The sequence below is a fragment of the Hydra vulgaris genome, chromosome 13 (assembly GCF_038396675.1).
Source record: "Hydra vulgaris chromosome 13, alternate assembly HydraT2T_AEP".
Taxonomy (NCBI): Eukaryota; Metazoa; Cnidaria; class Hydrozoa; order Anthoathecata; family Hydridae; genus Hydra; species Hydra vulgaris.
In genome coordinates, this window is record NC_088932.1 from 41,830,001 (window position 1) to 41,850,000 (window position 20,000).

At 30.2% G+C, this 20,000-nt stretch overlaps 1 protein-coding gene across 3 annotated transcripts in view; it reads left to right on the plus strand.

Annotated features, from left to right (window-relative positions):
- The first annotated feature begins 10,422 nt into the window (after positions 1–10,422).
- LOC105843520 (uncharacterized) overlaps positions 10,423–20,000 on the plus strand; it is a 38,134-nt gene continuing 28,556 nt past the window's right edge. For 2 of the 3 annotated variants that reach the window (XM_065816786.1, XM_065816788.1), the window contains exons 1-2: positions 10,423–10,580; positions 10,989–11,088. In XM_065816786.1, coding sequence (XP_065672858.1) covers positions 11,027–11,088 — 62 coding nt within the window. In that variant the 5' untranslated portion in view covers positions 10,423–10,580; positions 10,989–11,026. Of the gene's footprint in view, positions 10,581–10,988; positions 11,089–20,000 lie in introns of those variants that run through there. The other variant, XM_065816790.1, reaches the window with a different exon arrangement.

The window sequence follows — 20,000 nt, forward strand, 5'->3', positions numbered from 1 at the left end:
CCTTCCTTACCGTGACGCGAAAATTTGTCCAGAGCTCGTTTCGAGCCTGGATCTCCTGCTTATAAAGCAAGCGCTCTAACCACTGCGCCACGGCCGCACTATAACAACAAAATGGCTTATACAATAAGTATAATAACTTTTTTTTAGCTGCTATAAGCCACAAAAACAATTTAAAGTAATGAACTTAATTTAAATTTAAAACAATGAACGCATAATAACAAAATGGCTTATACAATAAGTATAATAACTTTTTTTTAGCTGCTATAAGCCACAAAAACAATTTAAAGTAATGAAATTAAAATTAAAATTTAAAACAATGAACTTTTTCAAAAAGTGTAGAAATATACGAAACTCAGTGGGCACAAGACCTAAATAAGACGTCTTTTGAAAACGTTCAAAAGACGTTTAAAACACACGTTTTTCACGTCCTGTGCCCACTGGGAACTATGGATAAATCGTTTTGACAAATTATCTAGATTCTTACTCAAGTAACTTTAAAGAGCTTCACAGGTTCAGCATTGTTATTCCATAGTAGCCAATAAAACTGGAAATTGTGTTCAAACTAAATATAGTTAAAACATTTATCAAAAAAGTTCCCGACAAGTTTGCGTATTATATCTCACTGTATAAACTCATCTCGCGGTAAAAATAAATCTTTTAGAAATAATTAAAATAAAATATTGTCAGGAGAGAACCAAGTCGTATATCTCTTTTTTGTGTTTCCGAGAAAATCAAGTTTTGAAACTTAATTTCTAAAGACTTTCTGCCAGAATGTCCGACTAATTTTTTAAATATTTGTAAAAGTTCTTTCATTCTTGAGACTTGGTTTATTGGATACATACTCCATTGATTGTTGAATATTTATTGATAATAAACAGAAAAAACACAAAATGTGGACATACGGCCTCTTACTTCTCGGCTGATGATATATCAAAAGATTTAGTTTGTACTAAAAATAATATACGCACTAATATTTGACAAAAGAAGTTTACGAAACACTGTTTTCTCCACTCCAAATAATACTCAGCACGCAGGTCTTTGTTTGCTATAAGGTTTGTTGATTGTAGTGTTATATAATAAATGCCCAGAAAATGTTGCCATTGTTTATGTAGTAATGAAAAAAAATGTAAAAACTTTTTAATGATACGTGTCAAAACTTACTCTTGACAAAAATTTCTGTGATAACAAATGCAAGATACACATTTATTGTTAAAAAAACGTCATTGATAATATTGAAAAAGTCATAAATATTTTTTCTGCCTGTAAAAACAACAAAAAAATTGCTTTTCACAGTCGCCGACAGTACGAGAAGTCCATTTTACCGACTCTGCTATGTCTACATATGTCGACTCGTTGGTCTAAAAGAGCTAAGTTTGTAGAATTATTAATGAACTAAACAGAAATATTAGTTAAAACTCATTGATGTTTGTGTGTGAATTGTATCTTATACCATTCGCGCCAGCCTTGGGTGCACAGTGGCTTGTATTAATACACGAGGTCCCCTACCACTGCTCTCTTCCCCCGTCCGTTTTTTACGCGACGTTAAAACCATCCAGTTAAACTAAACTTTAACGAAATGATAGACTTATCTTTTATAACTTTTATTCGTGACTAAAACCCTGACGGAACTCTTACCCTCAGTCGATGTATTTACATTTAATTCTTGGTATTCCTATTGCTAGTCAATGTATTTATGCGAAACAATACACAAAAAATTATCATATAAATTTATCTGTATATTTAAATCAACAAAACATTTGTAATTGTTAAAATATGTTTTGATCTGCAAAAAAAAATTGGGGGTTGATATTTGAAAATGAAAATGACAAATTTCATCTAAATTTGTTTAAAATTCAATTTTTTAATTCAAATTAGTTTTAAAACACATGCCTTATTTAATGGCTTCCTTCATGAAAATTAAAATAGACATTGTAACGATTTATACAAATTTACAAAAATATTTTATATATATTTTTATATTTTTAATAATAAGCATCATTACTTCATTACAATAAACTTTTTGTCAAATAATGAAAAAAAGAAACTGGTTTCAAATCAAATAAAAATTAGAACTAAAGTAACCAAACTTTTTCAATAAAAATATTTTGCTTTAAATAAATAAGGGATACTTTTAAAATCCAAAAACAGCAATTTGCTGTTTTTGGATTTTTAAAGTATGTATGAAGTTTAAAAGTATGTATGAAGTTTAACTTCAGGCATATTACAATTAACAACGACACAATTGACAAATCTCAACAAATAATAAAAACAAAAATGTCAATGTCAACTTAACAAGACAAACTTTATATGAAGGTTCTTTGTTTAAAATGACATAAGTCTTTGTTTGATTTTGGTGTAGAAAGTTTTCAGTGGTTTTTGATAAAATAATATAGGAAAGTATATTGCGATGATAACATTCAATTTTAATAAAGTAATGCAGTAAAGCATAAAAGTATTGAATATGGTCAAACAAACTTTATCTTTAATCAAGTTGAAGAAAAGCCATTGAACAGTATTGTCAAAAGGACTTTTTAATCCGCCTATTTCAAACGATTTCGGATATTGACCAAAGTTTAAAAAAGATAACATTTTACTGGTCACAAATTCATATCGTTAAACAAATCATAATTTCAAAATACATGTTAATGTAAACAACAGACATCTTTGGTTTCAAAGAACATATAAAAAATATGTCTGCAGATACTTTTCTGAAATTTCTAAATTCTGTTTCAAGTAATACTGTAACAAATTTTCCTTATATAAAAATGTATCGCCAAAATACAAAACAAACTTTCTTTGTTTATTATTTTTATCTTGTTGATCATTAATAAACCTGAAATATTTGCCCACACTTTTTAGATTGAAAGTTTTCCATTATGTGACAGCAAGTTTAATAAAACCACCATTATTGTTAACGTTTCAGATGTTAGAAGTTTCAGGGTGATTAAAAAGAGTATTGTAAGTATTATCAGAAAAAATACTTTTGCTAAGTCCTTTTTAAGTCCATCGGCTAGGAAGGAGGCGTGAACATCTTATTAAATACCCTTCATCGGTGCTCTGTGATAAGATCACTAAGAAAAAGAAAACAAAAAAGATAGAAATTGCAGTGATATTCAGAAAAAACCTGGACATATTCGGTTTCACCCAGAAACCCAAGGCATTTCCACCGGACAGGTTGAAACACTGACAAGTATGAATGCCTATTTAGTTCTCCTTTGTTTTCTTTTAATAATTAGTTTCTGCTAAGTTGAGAATTTTTTAGTTTTTTATTTAATTTATTTAACAAATCACAAACAAATATCTAGATGTATTTCTACAAATGGATTTGCGTTGTTGTAATGTAGGTAGTTTTTATGTATTTTGATAACGATTTCTAATTCAATTTATTTTATAATCGCCATAATGGTTTTTTTTATAATTTTAAATAAGATCTCAATGTAGTCTATGTACTTCTACTGTTGTAAATTTCATAATATCTAACCTTGCTTCATAACATAGTTTTTTATTGTAGGTGCTATTTTAGTTGCCAATATTTTGATCTTCTCAGTTTCGACCATGACTAGACTGCAAATTCAATATGTGGTCATATGAACGTTGTATAAAAGTTTTTACTGTGTTTACATTTAGTATTCAACTGTTCTTTTCATGATACTATACATTGTGTTTGGTGTACTAGTAACAGAGTCAACCTGTGAGTACTTAATCTTTCATTTTTCATAATTAGACTTTGTGAGCCAAATAGATGCCTATGACTTTATACTATGTATATCATTTTTGCAATGCTTATTGAATCATTAGGATTTTTTATGTTTACTATTTTACTGTCATTAACGTAAAGTTGGTATTGTAGTTTATTTTCCTTTGGTAATGTTCTTCCTTGGTAATGCGAACTCTGTATGGCTAGTTGCCTTACAGAGTTCACATTACCAAGGCCCACAAAGACAAGTTCAGCTCACTAAAGAGTATAATAACCCGCTTCGCAAACTAAAAGTAAATGATTCTGAGAAGAACGAAGGAATTAGAGTGAAAGTCAGAAGAAGTTGAGTTTTTTTATTTTTTTTTATTTTGTTATTTAGGTGCCCCAAGAAGAACTAACGGTCTTGTCACAGGACACCGCGGAAGTGCATTTAACAGGAAGTTCACGCCTCCTTCCTTACCGTGACGCGAATATATGTCCAGAGTTTGTTTCGACCTTGGATCTCCTGCTTCTTAAGCAAGCGTTCTAACCACTGCGCCACGGCCATAATATAGGTTTCAAATCAAATAAAAAATAGAACATGCATTTATAGGAAGTGCATCCATGTAGTTATAGGGAGTGCATCTCAAGGGGGGATCAGGATTAACATGATGTTGAGATCAGCAAGATGCACTCCCTATAACTGCATTCTAGCTATCCATGCAGTTATAGGGAGTGCATCTTATGAATCTATAATTTGTACTATGTTTATCTCTTGCTCCAAAAGAACACCTTTCATTTCAAGATCAGAAGTAGATAAAAACAAGAGAAATCATTTGAAATTTTTAGTTATTCTTATTTTGTTTGTAACAACAAAGAAAACAAAATTATCAGAAAAATACGCCGAAATTTTTAGGATTCTTTGTCAGTTTCAACTTGTGAAAATTCTCCATTTATCTAACTAGTTATATCGCTTTTGAAATCACATGCAAAAATTTATTTAATATATCTATGTATATATATCTATATAGAGCAGCCGTAGCGCACTTGCCGAGATTCGTGGCTCAATGTCACCTCTGGGCAAGCTCTATAATATCGTTTAGAGAGAAGGCGTAAACTTCCTTTTGTTTTTTTAATTTTCATTTTAGGTGCCCCAAGAAGTCCTCACGGTCTTATCACATAGCACTTCGGATTAGCATTTGAAAGAAAGTTCACTCCTCCTTTCTTACCGATTTTATAAAACTTTCCAGATGTGGCGTTGAACGATGAGGCAAGCGCGCTAACTACTGCGCTAAGGGTGCTCAGTGCACATTTTAAATGTTCTTTCTTGGAGCATTATTCCTATTAAATGTTCCATTTCTTATGGCACCTAAAACAAAAATGAAAACAAATCAAAAAAATATTGCAATATGTGAAATAACTCTTACCCTTACGAAAATATATATACAGTATATATATATTTATATATATATATATATATATATAAAGTATATATATATATATATATATATAGCGTGTATATATGTATATAGAGTGTATATATGTATATAGAGTGTATATATATATATATATATATATATATATATATATATATATATATATATATATATATATATATGTATATATATATATATATATATATATATATATAAATATATATATAAGTTGTTTTTAAAACCACCCTTGTAAAAAATCAATAGCACAACCCAAACATGCTTGTAAAATATCAATAGCACTAAAACTAAAGTTGGAAAGAAAACTAACTTATTTTGTAATTCGCGTAAGTTAAGATTACAGGGGAGTTAATTTATTTTGGGAGTTAAATTGTTTTGCCGACAGGAGTTAATTAATTTAAAGGGAATTAATCTATTTCGAAATAAATTAACTTCGCGCTTGATTTTTCACCCAACGAGAGTTAATTTATTATGTGGGTTAATTTATTTCACGACACATGATTTTCAAAACATATTGCTATATTTTTTATATAGAAGTTTAATGTATTTTTTTATAAATCTGGCAAAAATACTACCAATTCTTGTCTAGACATTTATTATTAACTTAGACATTTATTAATTCAATTCTAATCTAGAAATTTATTATTAGTTATTTCACAAAAACTACAATGCAGTCTAATCTTTTTTAAAGTGGAATGTGATTGGTTAACTTTAAATTATGATAACTACGCGATATTCTATTGAAAACTATGTTACAATAAAGACAGTTTCTAGAAAAATAACTTATTTTTGACCAATTTTTTGTAATTATCTTCTTTATAAAAATGATCACTGAACCAAACATCAAACCAAGTTCCACAAATCAATTCACAAATTTCAGCATGCAGTTCACCTCGATCTAGTAGCAGAAAAGGAAGTAACGCATATATCGCTCTAGAGTTCCACATTATGTTAAGTAATGCTTTAAAAGCAATGAAAGGAAATAATTCTGGTTCTTGGTTATATTGGTAAGCATTTTCCAATTCATATAAAAAACTGCTTATCGTCACATCATTCAATGCTTTTAAATTTTATTTTTACATCACTTTGTCGAAAAATATACCTTAGATTTGCATAATTGTCACTGACTTCTTGCAAAAAATCATATGATATATTGGGAGATATTGTCTTTCCACCAAGAATTTGGTCTACTGAGTGCTTTAGGACTAAATCCATTACATGATGCTGACATCTTTTATACTGAGGTACTTTGGAAAACCTTTTTCTTTAAATTTCCGTTGGATCAGTACAAGAAATCCATATCTCACTCCATTATTTACACTTGTGGTATCACAGACTATAACTTTAATGCTTTTCCACAAATTGTATTGGTCTAACATCTCAGTTATTCAATTAAATATTGTTAATGATTTTCCATCACTATAAGTAAGATGAACTTTACGGTGCTGATTTTTTATACAATAACTTATATTTCTTGCTTGTTAATTTTCATACTATAAAAGTGTAGAGCCCAATTTTTATTTTAAAAGTTTCTTCAAAATTCTGCTGCATTTTTTGTGATTCTCTAACAGATGCCTTATATATTGCAGATTGAATTGGTGTAGGGATATCAATATCTCGATAAGACATTGTTCAGGGATATCAATACCTCGTTAAGACATTGTGCACAAACTCTTGCTGATTTAAAGGAACTTAAATTAGTCTGTTTCACTAGATGAACTACAGTTTCTGTAATGGAAAATTGCTTGATCTTTGTTTTTTTTAGTGGAAGCAATTTCAGAAAATATATTTTTGTTTGAAGGAGAAAGATTACATGCACTACTGCTTGAAGTGTTTTCTCTGTCAACCTTTAATGGATGCCCTTCCCAGCTAACAAATATAGATTGGTAAAACGATAAAAAAATATTGCAAGTTACGTTGGAAAAACATCGGTCACCAAAATTGTTTTTATATCATTCTGGTTCCAAATGGACGTCGCCAACAACAAAAATCCAACGTCGTATTTTAAGTTGGCGAAGTGTATAATTTTTCGTTGGTTTAACGTATTATTTGTTAGTTGGCACAGTATTGTATTTGACATTGGTTCAACGTTGCATTTATTTTTTATCGGAATTAGATTTTGCTATTAGGTTAAAATTTTGCTATAAAATTTTACCTACACATATATTTTTTCAATTCAAGTCTTGAAAAAGTCAAATTTACACACATTAATGATGTTTGTTTTGCTTGTGGTTTGATATTTATATAATTACGGAAGATTTTATTTAAAATATATAATTTTGCACTCTCAACGGTGGGTTGTATGCATTGTGTCAACGTTGATCCATATATATTGAATAAATGTTAGATTATATACATTGGATCCATATACATTGAATCAACGTTGGGTTATTTACATCGGATAACGTTGGGTTAAGATCGTAAAAACTATCAAGTTTTGCAATGGTTTTACATACGTTGGACCAATGTATCTGTGCAAGCTGTTTTTAGTTACGTTAGTATCTTTTCAGTCTTTTATCTATAATATTGTTAAAACATGACATTGGAGTAGCAGCCAATGTTCGCAATGGTTTTACATACGTTGGCCCAATGTATGTTGCTAGCTGGGTGACTTGTATTGTTGTTGCATAACCAATTTACTGCTTATGATTTAAATTTAAAGAGAATTAACTCTTTAAATTTAATTCTAAGATAGAGCATGGCATCAGAAGCAATAAGCTATGCAGTTGTCTAAATCCTGCTAACTAATCCGAAGTTTTAACTAAAAGCTCCTTATTTGGCCTCAACAATGCATACCAAAAGCATAAACAGTAATAACATTCATGCGCAACATGGCACTGTTAATATTCTGATGTTTTACAGCTGTTGATAAAATCAGCCTCTCCTAGGGCAACACAGAGTTCGAAAAACCTTACTATCAGCGAGCCTCAGAACCATTAAATAAGTTTTAGAGTTGTAACCTTATTAGGAGATAACAAGAAGAGTTAAATAACCAATATTAAGGAGACACAAGCAAAAATCTATAAGTAGAGTCAAGAAGATTCAGCATTTATCATCCTAGGCAGGAGACAATGTAACTCAGTTTACATTTACGCAAGCTCAATAGATGATGAAAGGTTTCTAGGCTGATCAACCGAATTAATCTGCTTACCTCCAAAGCCTTGGCCGTAGAGGTCTTCTACAAAACCGTAGCTAGATGCAGTTAACCTCCTCCTAAGATGAGCATTTTTATTGAGACACCATCTCTAGCGTTTACTCAACCAATCACCCCAAGGCAGGGGATTTTTAAGTCGGAGTTTATTTCTACTAGCAAAGCAGCAGGGTATGGGGCAAATTGTAATTGGTTACATGGTACCAGTAGCAGGGTGATCATCATGATCCTGAACCTGACATAGAGTAATTAAAAGAAGTTACTTTGTGTAAGCTGTACTTTAAAACATTGATATGGATATTTTGAAAATGTATTAAGAAAAACATTACATCTAACAGAATACAAGAGATTAAGGTGAGTGTAGATTTTATTGTTGGACCCACTTGCTAGTTACTGAGCTCACACTGCATCAGAGATTTGAACAGAACACACACATACATAAAGTAACTTACGGGTGAGTGAACACCGCGTAGAGGTTCAGACAGAACACAAATATACAGGAGTTTGACATGGAACAACCCATATTCCAAATTACTTCAACACCCCATTAGATATTAGTACATGGAGGAGAAATTATTTTAAATTCTTTTGTTTTCATAAGAGCTTTGGCTGAAGAGGCACAAGAATGTTACAACAAAATCACTAAAAAATATTGGTTACATCATGTGCGCAAGGCTTTAAGGGAAGACAATCTATTTGATGTGTTTCACGTCCAATAAACTCCAATTAAAATTATAATTTAGGTGTAAGATCTAAAATTAAAACACATTTTTCCTTAAGAAGTCACTGATCCTTTAATACTACAAAAAGTTGATGTAAATAAAAGTAAAGAAAACACATTGGGTGAGGACAACGTTATTTATTAAATGAATAAAAACTTTAATATTAAATGTAGAAGTTAATAACGATAAAAATAAAAAAATGACAATAAATAAAAAAAATAAAGCGAATAATTTTATTTAAAGAATACAAAAAACTTCGAAAAAAGTAAAAAAAAAAAAAAGGCTTTTGTGGGATTTTTCCTTAAAAATTATTTGTTTGACTTTTTAAAAAAACCTACGCGAGAAGCTGGGGAAGGGCAAATAATCTTCTCCCTAATTTTTTTGAGGACCTGTTATATACTTTAATAATTGAATTTTTCGAAAATAGTATCAGCTTTTTGTAAATAGAGAAAACAATTTAATCAACTTTCAACTTATGACTAGACTTAACCCTATTTTATAACTGTTAACCTTTTGCAACAATTTTTTTTTGTGCTTAATCATATTTGTAAAAATGTGTACAAATAAATTATTTAACTTTTGTTGAATAAAACAACACCGCTATTTACAATGGAAAATCAAAAAAAAATTATGTCAAGATAAGATTAGATTTTATCAGGAGTTAAAACAAAAGACATCGCTCACTATCCAACTAGATTTAGATTCCGTAGAACAACCTATTAAAAGGTTCCATTTGCAAATTTTTTTTGGAAAAAATGTTTTTAAGAGCGATATGATATCGTACAGTTTGAAGAAAATGGATAGATAGATAAAAAAAGCTTATTACTAAAGTGGGTTTCAGACAATCAACTTATCAAACGGTAACAAAAAAACCATATGGCCAGAAAACCCTAATGAAATAAACAACTGCTGCAGATAAAATCATAATTTGTTTAACAAAATAGTAGCTACAGAGAATATTATTTTGAATTATACCTATTTAGATAAGGCCGACGAAACCGTCGGAGCCAGGGAGCACTCCCCCCTCCCCTCTTTTTTTTTAATTCTTTAAAATTTGGTAAAATCTAGCTTGACTTAAAATACATTTGTACTTTTTTTTTTTTTTGTTTAAATTATTTAGATTGAAACGTTTATCTACTTTTTATTATCGCGCGTTTAATTATTTAAAACCAAGCTTTAACGGTTTTTCTATCATTAATAAGTAATTAGTTCTAACTTTATCGACGTTGAAATAATAAAAAAAAAAGCACAAATCTTCACGCTAAAACTTTATTTTCAAGCGTAAGTTGGTCTACCCTTCATAATTTGCCTGTGTGCTGGTTTAAACAACAAAATATATTAGAATGAATGGAAATTATTTTTCAATAATTTTTATATAGCCATATATCTATATAGTGTTATTTATTATTTATTCATATTTACTCCATGTATTCCAAATTGTGTTTCTATTTGCAAAAAATTAATAAGAGCAGAAAAGCGTAGAAAAACAAGACATTTATGCAAAAATTAAGTTATGTAAACTCCAAACTTTTTTAGTTTGAAGTTTTCGCGTGATACTTCCTTAATTATAAATAAATGTGAGTTTTAAAATAGATTTTTTGCTTTATATGTCGCAATCAGTGAAATAAGTTTGACAATTTTTATTAAGCTATATATATATATATATATATATATATATATATATATATATATATATATATATATATATATATAATAATAATAATAATAATAATATATATATATATATATATACATATATATATATATAATTATAATAATAATAATAATAATAATAATATATATATATATATATATATATATATATATATATATATATATATATATATATATATATATATATATATATATATATATATATATATATATATTAGCTAGTACTTATTAAGTATTATGATTTATTTAACCTAAAAACTAAGGTTAGTAAAGTGGCATTGTTAAAAAACGAATCTTTATTTTTTCAATAGAGTTCGAGCTTATTATTTTCAACATGTTAAATAAATAAATGTCATATGGAAAGAAGATAAACCAATTTAATAACCGAACGCTGCTACTTCTTCGAGGAGGGTATGACTTTTTTAAATCATTATAAAGTATATAACTTATGAATTTATTTTTTCGGTGTTTATAAACCTACAAAACAATAAGAGCTGCTTTTTTTCTAATCAGCACGTATTTAAAACACCAACAAACAGTTCGTCTGAATTTAAATGCGTTAACTTTAATTTAAATCAGCAGGTGTTTCCTATCTACTTCTCTAATCTTAGATCGCAAATATAAAGTTTTAGCAGCCAAATTGCATACTTAAATATCTTTCATGTGTAAATGAGAAACTATTTATAAAAATATTTTATATCAATTATAAAACTCGGAATTTTATGTCAAATTTTAGATAACTTCTTATGCATTAGCCAAGTTAACATGCATTTAATAATACTTACAGTACTAAAGTACATTGGTGCAGTACTAAAGTACATTGGCTTTTAACAAATTATAGAAGTATTATAAGTTACAGCCTTGAATTTTTTTTTAATCATTGTTATTTTTTTCACTTAGTTCTGTTCTGTTTTAGTTTAATGTAGACAAACATTGTTGTTGTAAGATTGGTTCGGGTCCAAATGACAACTTGGTCGGCTCTTTTAAAAAAAGCTAATGAGTCTGGAAGTGGATACATTTTCCTGAAAATTGATGGCAACTTTGGATATTGTGTTGCTCTGCTCTTCCACCACTGTAAAACACCAGTTTCTTTTGCTACCAATGTAGATTAAAGATACGTTTTCAGTACTGCTTAAATGTCGGAAGTGTTTTAGGATTTCGGTTCGGAACTAAGACCATCCTGAGTTAAAGTAGCCAGAGTTTGGTAGAAATAGAATTCAATCTTGTCAAAATATAGAATATTTATAGGTGCTCTAATAAAACGAAGGGTTAGTCAATTTGTTAGCAAATGAGTCTAGATCATATTCAATTTGGATACATAATTTGGTTATTTCATATCTGTCAAACTTTGTTTTAAGGAGTTTGCTTGAATAATAAATCTATTTTAAATGTTTTTTTTCTTTTTCTTTTTCTTTGCTGAATTCATATATCCTAGGCTGAGGGGCTACTTCAGTCTAAGAGACAGTTTTTTTTTTATAACGGTCACAAATCTCTCTCAACTCTTTAACTCCAAAACACAAACTTTGTCTAACAAGGTCGTTAAACGAAGAAAAAGGTTCATATACATAAAAAATGTAATATATTTTAATATTGAAACTTAACTGAAAGTTAAATGAAATTTTGCCATTGTTACCGAATTTAACAGAAAGCCGAATTTCTATTTGAAATTTGGCACCGAATTCAACGCCGAAGTCAACTTCGCTCTTCAGTAAACTTCGCTCTTCAGTAAACTTCGTAGTCTAAATTTTAACAAATATTCGTTGGTCCTTACTCTGCAGTTATGTTTTAAAAGAACAAAACAGCTCCAAACAACGTCAGAACATTTTCAATCAAGTTATAAGTCATGCTTCGACTTTAAAATTCAAAAGCCTTTTATATTGTACTTGATCTATCATGATTTCATAAAACTGTACTTTGTTTATAAATTTAATTTTAAATCTTGATACAAAAGAGTTTGTTATCAACCAAAATGCTGCAAAGTAAAGTTTATACAACAGAATTTATTTTTAGACGAATCAGAATGTTACTTTTAATAGCCTGCAAAGTATAAATTACATTAGCAAGTTTTGTAAGATAAATTTTTTCAACCTCTTCAAAGCATAGTTTTTGCTGTAAACTTGTTTTAAAATATATCTTCTAACAAAAAAAAAAGATCAGCAGTTTAATATTAAACGGATGGTAACGGGTGGTAGACATCATAATACCAACATTTATATTAATTTGTCTTACCCCGTTACTTTCAGGACCTGATAGGGTTTAAACTCTCTCTCTCTCTCTCTCTCTCTCTCTCTCTCTCTCTCTCTCTAGTTTTATATTTTATAGAAAACGCGATACTTCCTCATATGTAAATTGACTTTAAAGCTGGTTTAAATAAAACAATAAAGAAAATAAATAAGAGAATGAAGCGGCAATAATAAAAAAACGAGCTTTTGAAAATTTTCTAAAAGATATAAAATTTGCTGAGTTCAATACTTTGTTGATTACATAAGATGATATAGAAAATTATTTCAAGTTAATGTGTTGACGTTAAAAAAAATTGATGGCCAATAGGCTTAGCGCAGACAAACGGTCTTGCAACATTGTTGTGCTTAAATATGTTTTAATTCTTTTTAATGTGCTGAAAGATCTTTTTGCAGTGATCACGCTAACAGGTAATGTCATATATAGTATATTGTACTGCAATTACATCAGTAAATGAGTAACTTATATCACAATATGATATCGTGAACACAAGCAAAATGCGGAATACGGAGAATTACAATGTGTAAAATACGGGAAAAAAGTGCAAGAAATTTCTCCTAACACTAATTCTAACGCTGCCTCAAACCAAACCTTCAGTCAATGCAGCATCACTCCTTTGCATGTTTTCTCTAAATCAGTTAATATATTTTCTAAAGCCCCAATTCCGCAACCATATTTCCGCATTTTAAAATTTCCTCATTTTATGAATAGTCTGTTGCAATTCTGAAATACTGTCTCCATCTTTAACTTTCGTCATTTTAGTTTCACAAAAATAGCTTAGTTATTGAAATAGCTTAATTACCTTATTTTGCATTAAAACCTTACTACAGCATATTTGCGACTTAAACAATGTATATTATTTTATTATTTATGAATTAATGTAATTTACATTACATTAATGTTTAGTCAACATTGATTTTAGTTTAAAAAATAATCTGAAACGAGCTTGAATTTCTTAGCTACATAATAATACTGTTATTATGTAGCATATCAACATTTATAATTTTACTATTAATTAATAGTAAAATTTTAAATGTAGATCTGTGTAAACAAAATATATGCATGTTTTTTTTTTATAGTGACAACTTTTTGAAGTTTTTCCTGGTCGGCTTGTTTTTTATATATAGTTTGAATCACTATTAACACTCGTAAATGACACTAAAGTTTGGTTTCCAATAATTGTAGGAATGTCATCCAATGGTTGCACAGCAAATTTGTTTAATTATGAAAACCTTTTCTAGCGTAAGCTACAAACTTAGTTACTAACATTCTCATTCGTCTTTTTTCAGCTGATATAATTATGTCTCTCTAGTTAATTCGAGCATGCTGAATCTAAAAATTGCATTAATTTTATCCTATACTTCCCATTTTTTAGGAATATTCGAAAAACACTTTTAGTGTAAATGCTGTTTTTCGTATAAAGAAATATAAGATATGACGTGAATAAGATATGGTTACAAGTGTTTAGAAATGATGAGTGAGCTTGGGCTATCGTTTATGAGTCTCTTGAGTGTCTCTTTTTAAAAACCAACAATAATCGGTCATCATAGCTTAATTGCATTTGCCTTGATACCTCTTCTCCATGATCCGAATCTCCTGATGAAACCTTTTACCATGTTCTTCTGAAATTGCACCTAAATTTTCTGGGAAAAAGTCAAGATGAGAATCCAAGAAATGTAGCTTTAACGACATTCGACAACCATGTTCTTGATAATGCTTCACAATACTTTCTATCAGATTCTTGATATCATCTGCCCTGTTATTTCACATGAAGTTATGAACCACGGCTTTAAATGACTGTCAAGCATTGCGTTCAGCTCGTGTAAGAGTTTCCTCAAATTTTTTATCTTTTAGGAGCTCTCTTATTCGAGGCTCGTCAAACAAACCTTCTTTAATCTTTGCCTCAGAAATGATTCGAGAGAACTTTGTTTGGACATACTTAAAGCCAGCATCGTTTTTATTCATTGCTTTTACGAAACATTTCACCAAACCCAAATTTGATATGCTAACACACGTTGCCATAGCTAACACGGTTAAGTACAGTTTTCATTGTCTTGTAAGTTTCCTGCAGTCCCATTGCATGAGCTATTGGAATGAAAGGATATTTGTTTCCAATATGAATTAATACTTCCTTAAGAGAGTATTTTGAGGAGTCGATAGAGAGAAGCCATTGATTAGAGGAATAAGCACATCCAAGTTCAGTTAACAATCCTTCAACATTCATACAAAAGGTGATACTATTTTGTTCGATGAAATATTTCGAGTATCTTTCATGTCTGTTTCGGTAAATGGTCACTCTGGTGTCAGGTGTTAACAAGTGCCACTCTTGTAGTCGAGAACCCAGAACCTCAGCTTTCGATTTTGATAGATGTAAGTCTCTGATTATATTGCTCAGCTCCTGTAGGTTAATAAAATGTGGAGTTGATTCCGCTTCAGACATAAAGTCATCATCATTTTATTTGTTTAATTTGTCTGATGTATCTGGAGAGGGCAAGAGCTTGAATATACTTGGTGGAGTTGGCATAGACAAACTGTCACTATGAGGTACTGGCAACTTTGCTGAATCACAAATTGGATACGTTATTTTGTCCTTTGTGTTTATAGATTGTCCCTCGATTTTTGTTGAATAAAAATAGCTGTCGGTGGTATGATCTCGTGGCTCCTTCAATATATCATAGAAATGGCATGCCTGTTGGTCTTTTTCCATCCAGCCATATAGTCAAACACATTTAGCAGTCGGTGCAACAATACTGAAGCGCCCATTTTTTGCCATGATTTCCCACCTTGAATCCAAAACAGAAGTCGTAAGCAGTAAGAAATTTTTAATTCATTTTTCTCTTCTGTTTTTTAGTGACATAATGACCAACCGAAACTGTTTGAACTATTTCTACAAGATCGTCTGCAGATTGAAAACATCGTACAATAAAATACAGATAGGATCTAAATTCTGCCTTATTTTTTACTGTAAATTGAATATAAATATAAACTTACATTTATGCAATTTAAAAAAGGAATGTTTGAAATTGAAAGTATACGAAAACTTAAGCTTAAAACTGATTCAAGATAAAAAATTTTTTTTTTAAGTTTTAGAAGAATCTGGACATGTAGGATCAAAATGGATTCTATTTTCTTAATCAGCTCAAAAATCTGATCTAGAAAAACCTAATGCAGTTAATTGAATCTAAAAAAAGTTTTTTTTGTTGTTGCCCAGTGCAACAAAATGAAACTGGTTTTAAATGAAAAAAAATAAATGAAAATTTATTTTTGTTTAATATAACTTCTTATGCTTGAGTTTTAAAACAATTTCTTATAGATTTTTTTTTGTTTACACAGATTTTAAGTCTTTTTTTAAATCCCTTTAGAGTTTTGCTCAGCCGGTTTTCTTCAAATTATTTTAAATAAAATTCATATGTGTCTTTAATTCGGACATGATTATAGATCAAAAGAACTAGAACTGAAGATCTTAGTGTAAAAAGTAGTTAGGGGAGCTCGGGGAGGCATCAGACACGGGGGAGAATAGACATTTAGAAGTCCCCTACCCTGTTAACATTAGGGCAATAATGCCTATGGTCAATATGTTGCTAGTCATACGCTCTTAGCTTTAAAATTGTTAGTTGACTGTTTCTTGCTAAAAAACAGATTATAGAGTAAAAAAACAATTTTAGATTTTTTTGATGTAAAATTTTTAACTCCAAATGAATCATTCAGATCCTAATAATGAACTCTGCCAGAGTTGGTGCAATTTTTTGCTGACGTTTGGGAATGTAAGTATTTGTGATCTATAAATAAGTTAGTAGCGATTGCCTAAATTTTATCAATGTACCCCATATGGGGGCACTTTAGACAATCTATAAAGTAAAATTATCCGATGCTTTTGTAATGATTGCTTATTAACAATTCCCTATGACGATTATTAGAGTTTCGCAAGTTTCTATTTGCATAATCATTAACAATTGAAACACCATAATTCCCTTGTAAATTAATTCTTCATGAATAGTGATCAATCGGAACTAATATTTTGCCAGAACCGAAACCAAACCGAAAACTGGTTTTTATTATTCAGAACCTGAACATGAACAGAAAATAAACCCGAACAGGAACCGAAACCGGAGCCGAAAATCAATGATATATATTGTTTTTTAAAGTTAGTTTTAATTTAAACAAAATATTAAAATAATAACAGAATCCAACAACCGGAAGATTTTCTCGACAAAAAAGAAGTTTTTCCAAATTTTCTGGATGGATTCTGTTTCTTTCGATTGAGAGAATATCTCCAGCTGTAGAAAAAAGTCTTTCAACATCTGTAGATGTTAGAGGTGGTGTGAGGTACTTTTTTGCCACCTTAATAAACGCTAACTTGATTTTGGAATTTGAACTTTTTTCATAGATTTTCCAAAACTCAAGGCATTGAGAAGCCATTGGACGATCCAAAAAATCATTCAACGCTTCTTTTATTATTTTGGAAGATGAACGTGCATTTGGTCCTATTTGAGTTTGAGATTGTGCAATAATTTTAAACATTATATGAACAAACGATGCGTTTTTTTCATTGTCGAAAGATAGAAGTTGAGTTGCAGGAGCCAATTCATCTAGAGGTTCAAAATTGTAAATTTAGGACATGACATTGCGCTTAGCATTTTGCAAAGCACCTTGAGATCTGAAAAAATACCATTTGTATCTTGGATCGAGTAGAATAGCAACTAAATAATATTTTGTTTTTTCAATTGCTGAAAAACGATTTTCCATTGCATTTTTCATAGCAATTTTTGTTTATTTATAATTATTGTTGTCACAATTGGAATACAGGAACTGAAGCAAGAGTCAACACCTGAAAACATTTTTGTTGCCTCCTCAAAAACACTTAAAATGTTCACCACTTTGTCACAGAGGCTCCTATCTTGGACAGAAAATTCAATTCTTACTGAAGGAAGTTTGATTAAGGTAGCAGGAATGGCTGGTTTCAGGTGTAAAGTTTGCTCAAGCATATAATAGGTAGAGTTCCATCTTGTGGCAGCATCACTTTTTAAGCCAAGTCTGACTTTTGTATCCTTTTCCATTTCTTGCTGTCAGTAAAGTTCAGTGTAGAAAGCAGTAGAATGGGATGCGTAAGAACAGAGTTTTCGACTCTTTGCAATCAGTCCGTCTTTGATTGTATGTGACAATAGTTTTTTTTGATGCCAAGTTGAAGGAAGTGGTTAAGACATCCAGCTGACAAATAATTACAGCTTGGTTCATTAAAAGTTGCCTTTACATTTGCTGCATTGTCTCTTAAGCAAACTTCAATTTTTGAAGAAATTTCCCACTCCTCTGCTGTTGTTTCAATCTTGTTGAAAATGTTTTTTGCGGTATGCCTTTCATCAAATTGAGAACAAGAGATGCAGAACTTGACACGGTTCCAATCTTTGGAAATAAAGTGAACCGTCATCCCTAAGTAGCCATGATGAAATGATGACCATGCATCAAGACAGACTGACACACTTTCAGCTTCTGATTGAACCAACTTTTCCTTGAGAGCAAATTTTATTTTTTCATAAGTTGGATCCAGTAAACTTCTGTAGTATTTTTCGCCAGTAATTTTTTAATTAATAGCAACAAGAGCATTGTGTCTCAAAAACCCAGCATCATTGATAATAGACCACGGTTAGAGGTCAAGAACCATCATTAGAAATATTGACTTGTGAAGTTTGGCCTTTTTCAAAATTAGAGTCAATTTTTGAAAAAAATCTTGAACCCAGTTTGAAATTGTAGATTTTAACATGTCAATTTTTTGTTTTTTTGATCGTATATTGAAGTTTAGTACTGTCTTTCTTTTGTTTATTTTCAATTCAGCTTCTTCATTGGCTTTTGGATTTTATGAACTTTCTGGCGTAAGTTTGGTGATGATTCTTTAGGTGTGACGTTAGTCTATATAAGCCTTGTTTTTTGGGATTGTCTGATCCTCTTGAAACTTTGCCGTTGCATAGTTTGCACTGAACTATTCTTGGATTGTTTGCTTCAATTATGAAGTATTTCCATGCTAAACTTGTTTTTCTTTTTGAATTTATTTTGTTAAATTGAAATATAATACGGTTTTGCAATGTTGCTGGGTTGCGTCAAATACAAATGTTAAAAATATAATTGAAAAGTTTTTTGTATTTTCAATATTTCTTCTAGAGATTGCTACATAAAAGTTCCCTCTGGACAATAATTAACAATATGCTCTTTTTGGACAAATATTGAGTTCAAAATCAATTAGCGTTGACTAAGGTGGCAAAAAAGTACCTCACACCACCTTTAACATCTACAGATGTTGAAAGACTGTTTTCTACAGCTGAAGATATTCTCTCAAACAAAAGAAACAGAATCTATCCAGATTTGGAAAAACTTCTTTTTTGTTAAGAAAATCTTCCGGTTGTTGGATTCTGTTATTAATTTAATATTTTGTTTAAATTAAAACTAACTTTAAAAAACAATATATATCATTGATTTTCGGTTCCTGTTCGGATTTGGGTTTATTTTCTGTTCATGTTCCGGTTATGAATAATAAAAATCAGTTTTTGGTTCGGTTTCGGTTCTGGCAAAATATTGGTTCCGGTCGATCACTAACAGTAAGAGATTGATCCAGAAATGATTTGTGTTTTTTGTTGGCTGTATATTGCTTTTACGTGCAGGAAAAAGTCTAATGTGATCACAAATAAGGTTTGTGATCGCATTAGACTGTCTATGGTTTTCACTTTTGTGGTTTTCGAGTTTACCCAGGCCATCTTCGAAGGGAACAATAAAGTTAAGAACTTTTGTTTAGATTCCTTTACCCCTTACATAGCAAGAAATGCTGTTTTGCAAATGGAAACAGTTTGATCCATTGCAGTGACTGAATAGAAAAAGCTGCTTCATTTTTTGCTATTTTTTTTCTAGGCCTTCGACAAATACTATTGAAGGGGGTTTAATTTATGCAACCCTGCAGATATACATTTTGTGTGTCATGATCTTTAAAAATGCAGAAAATGCAGAAAAAATCTGTTCGTTCTCAATATCTATGAATTTTGTATGACTAATTATGTCTAAAACGACATTCAATTATGGCAGGCTTCATTGATGGCTTC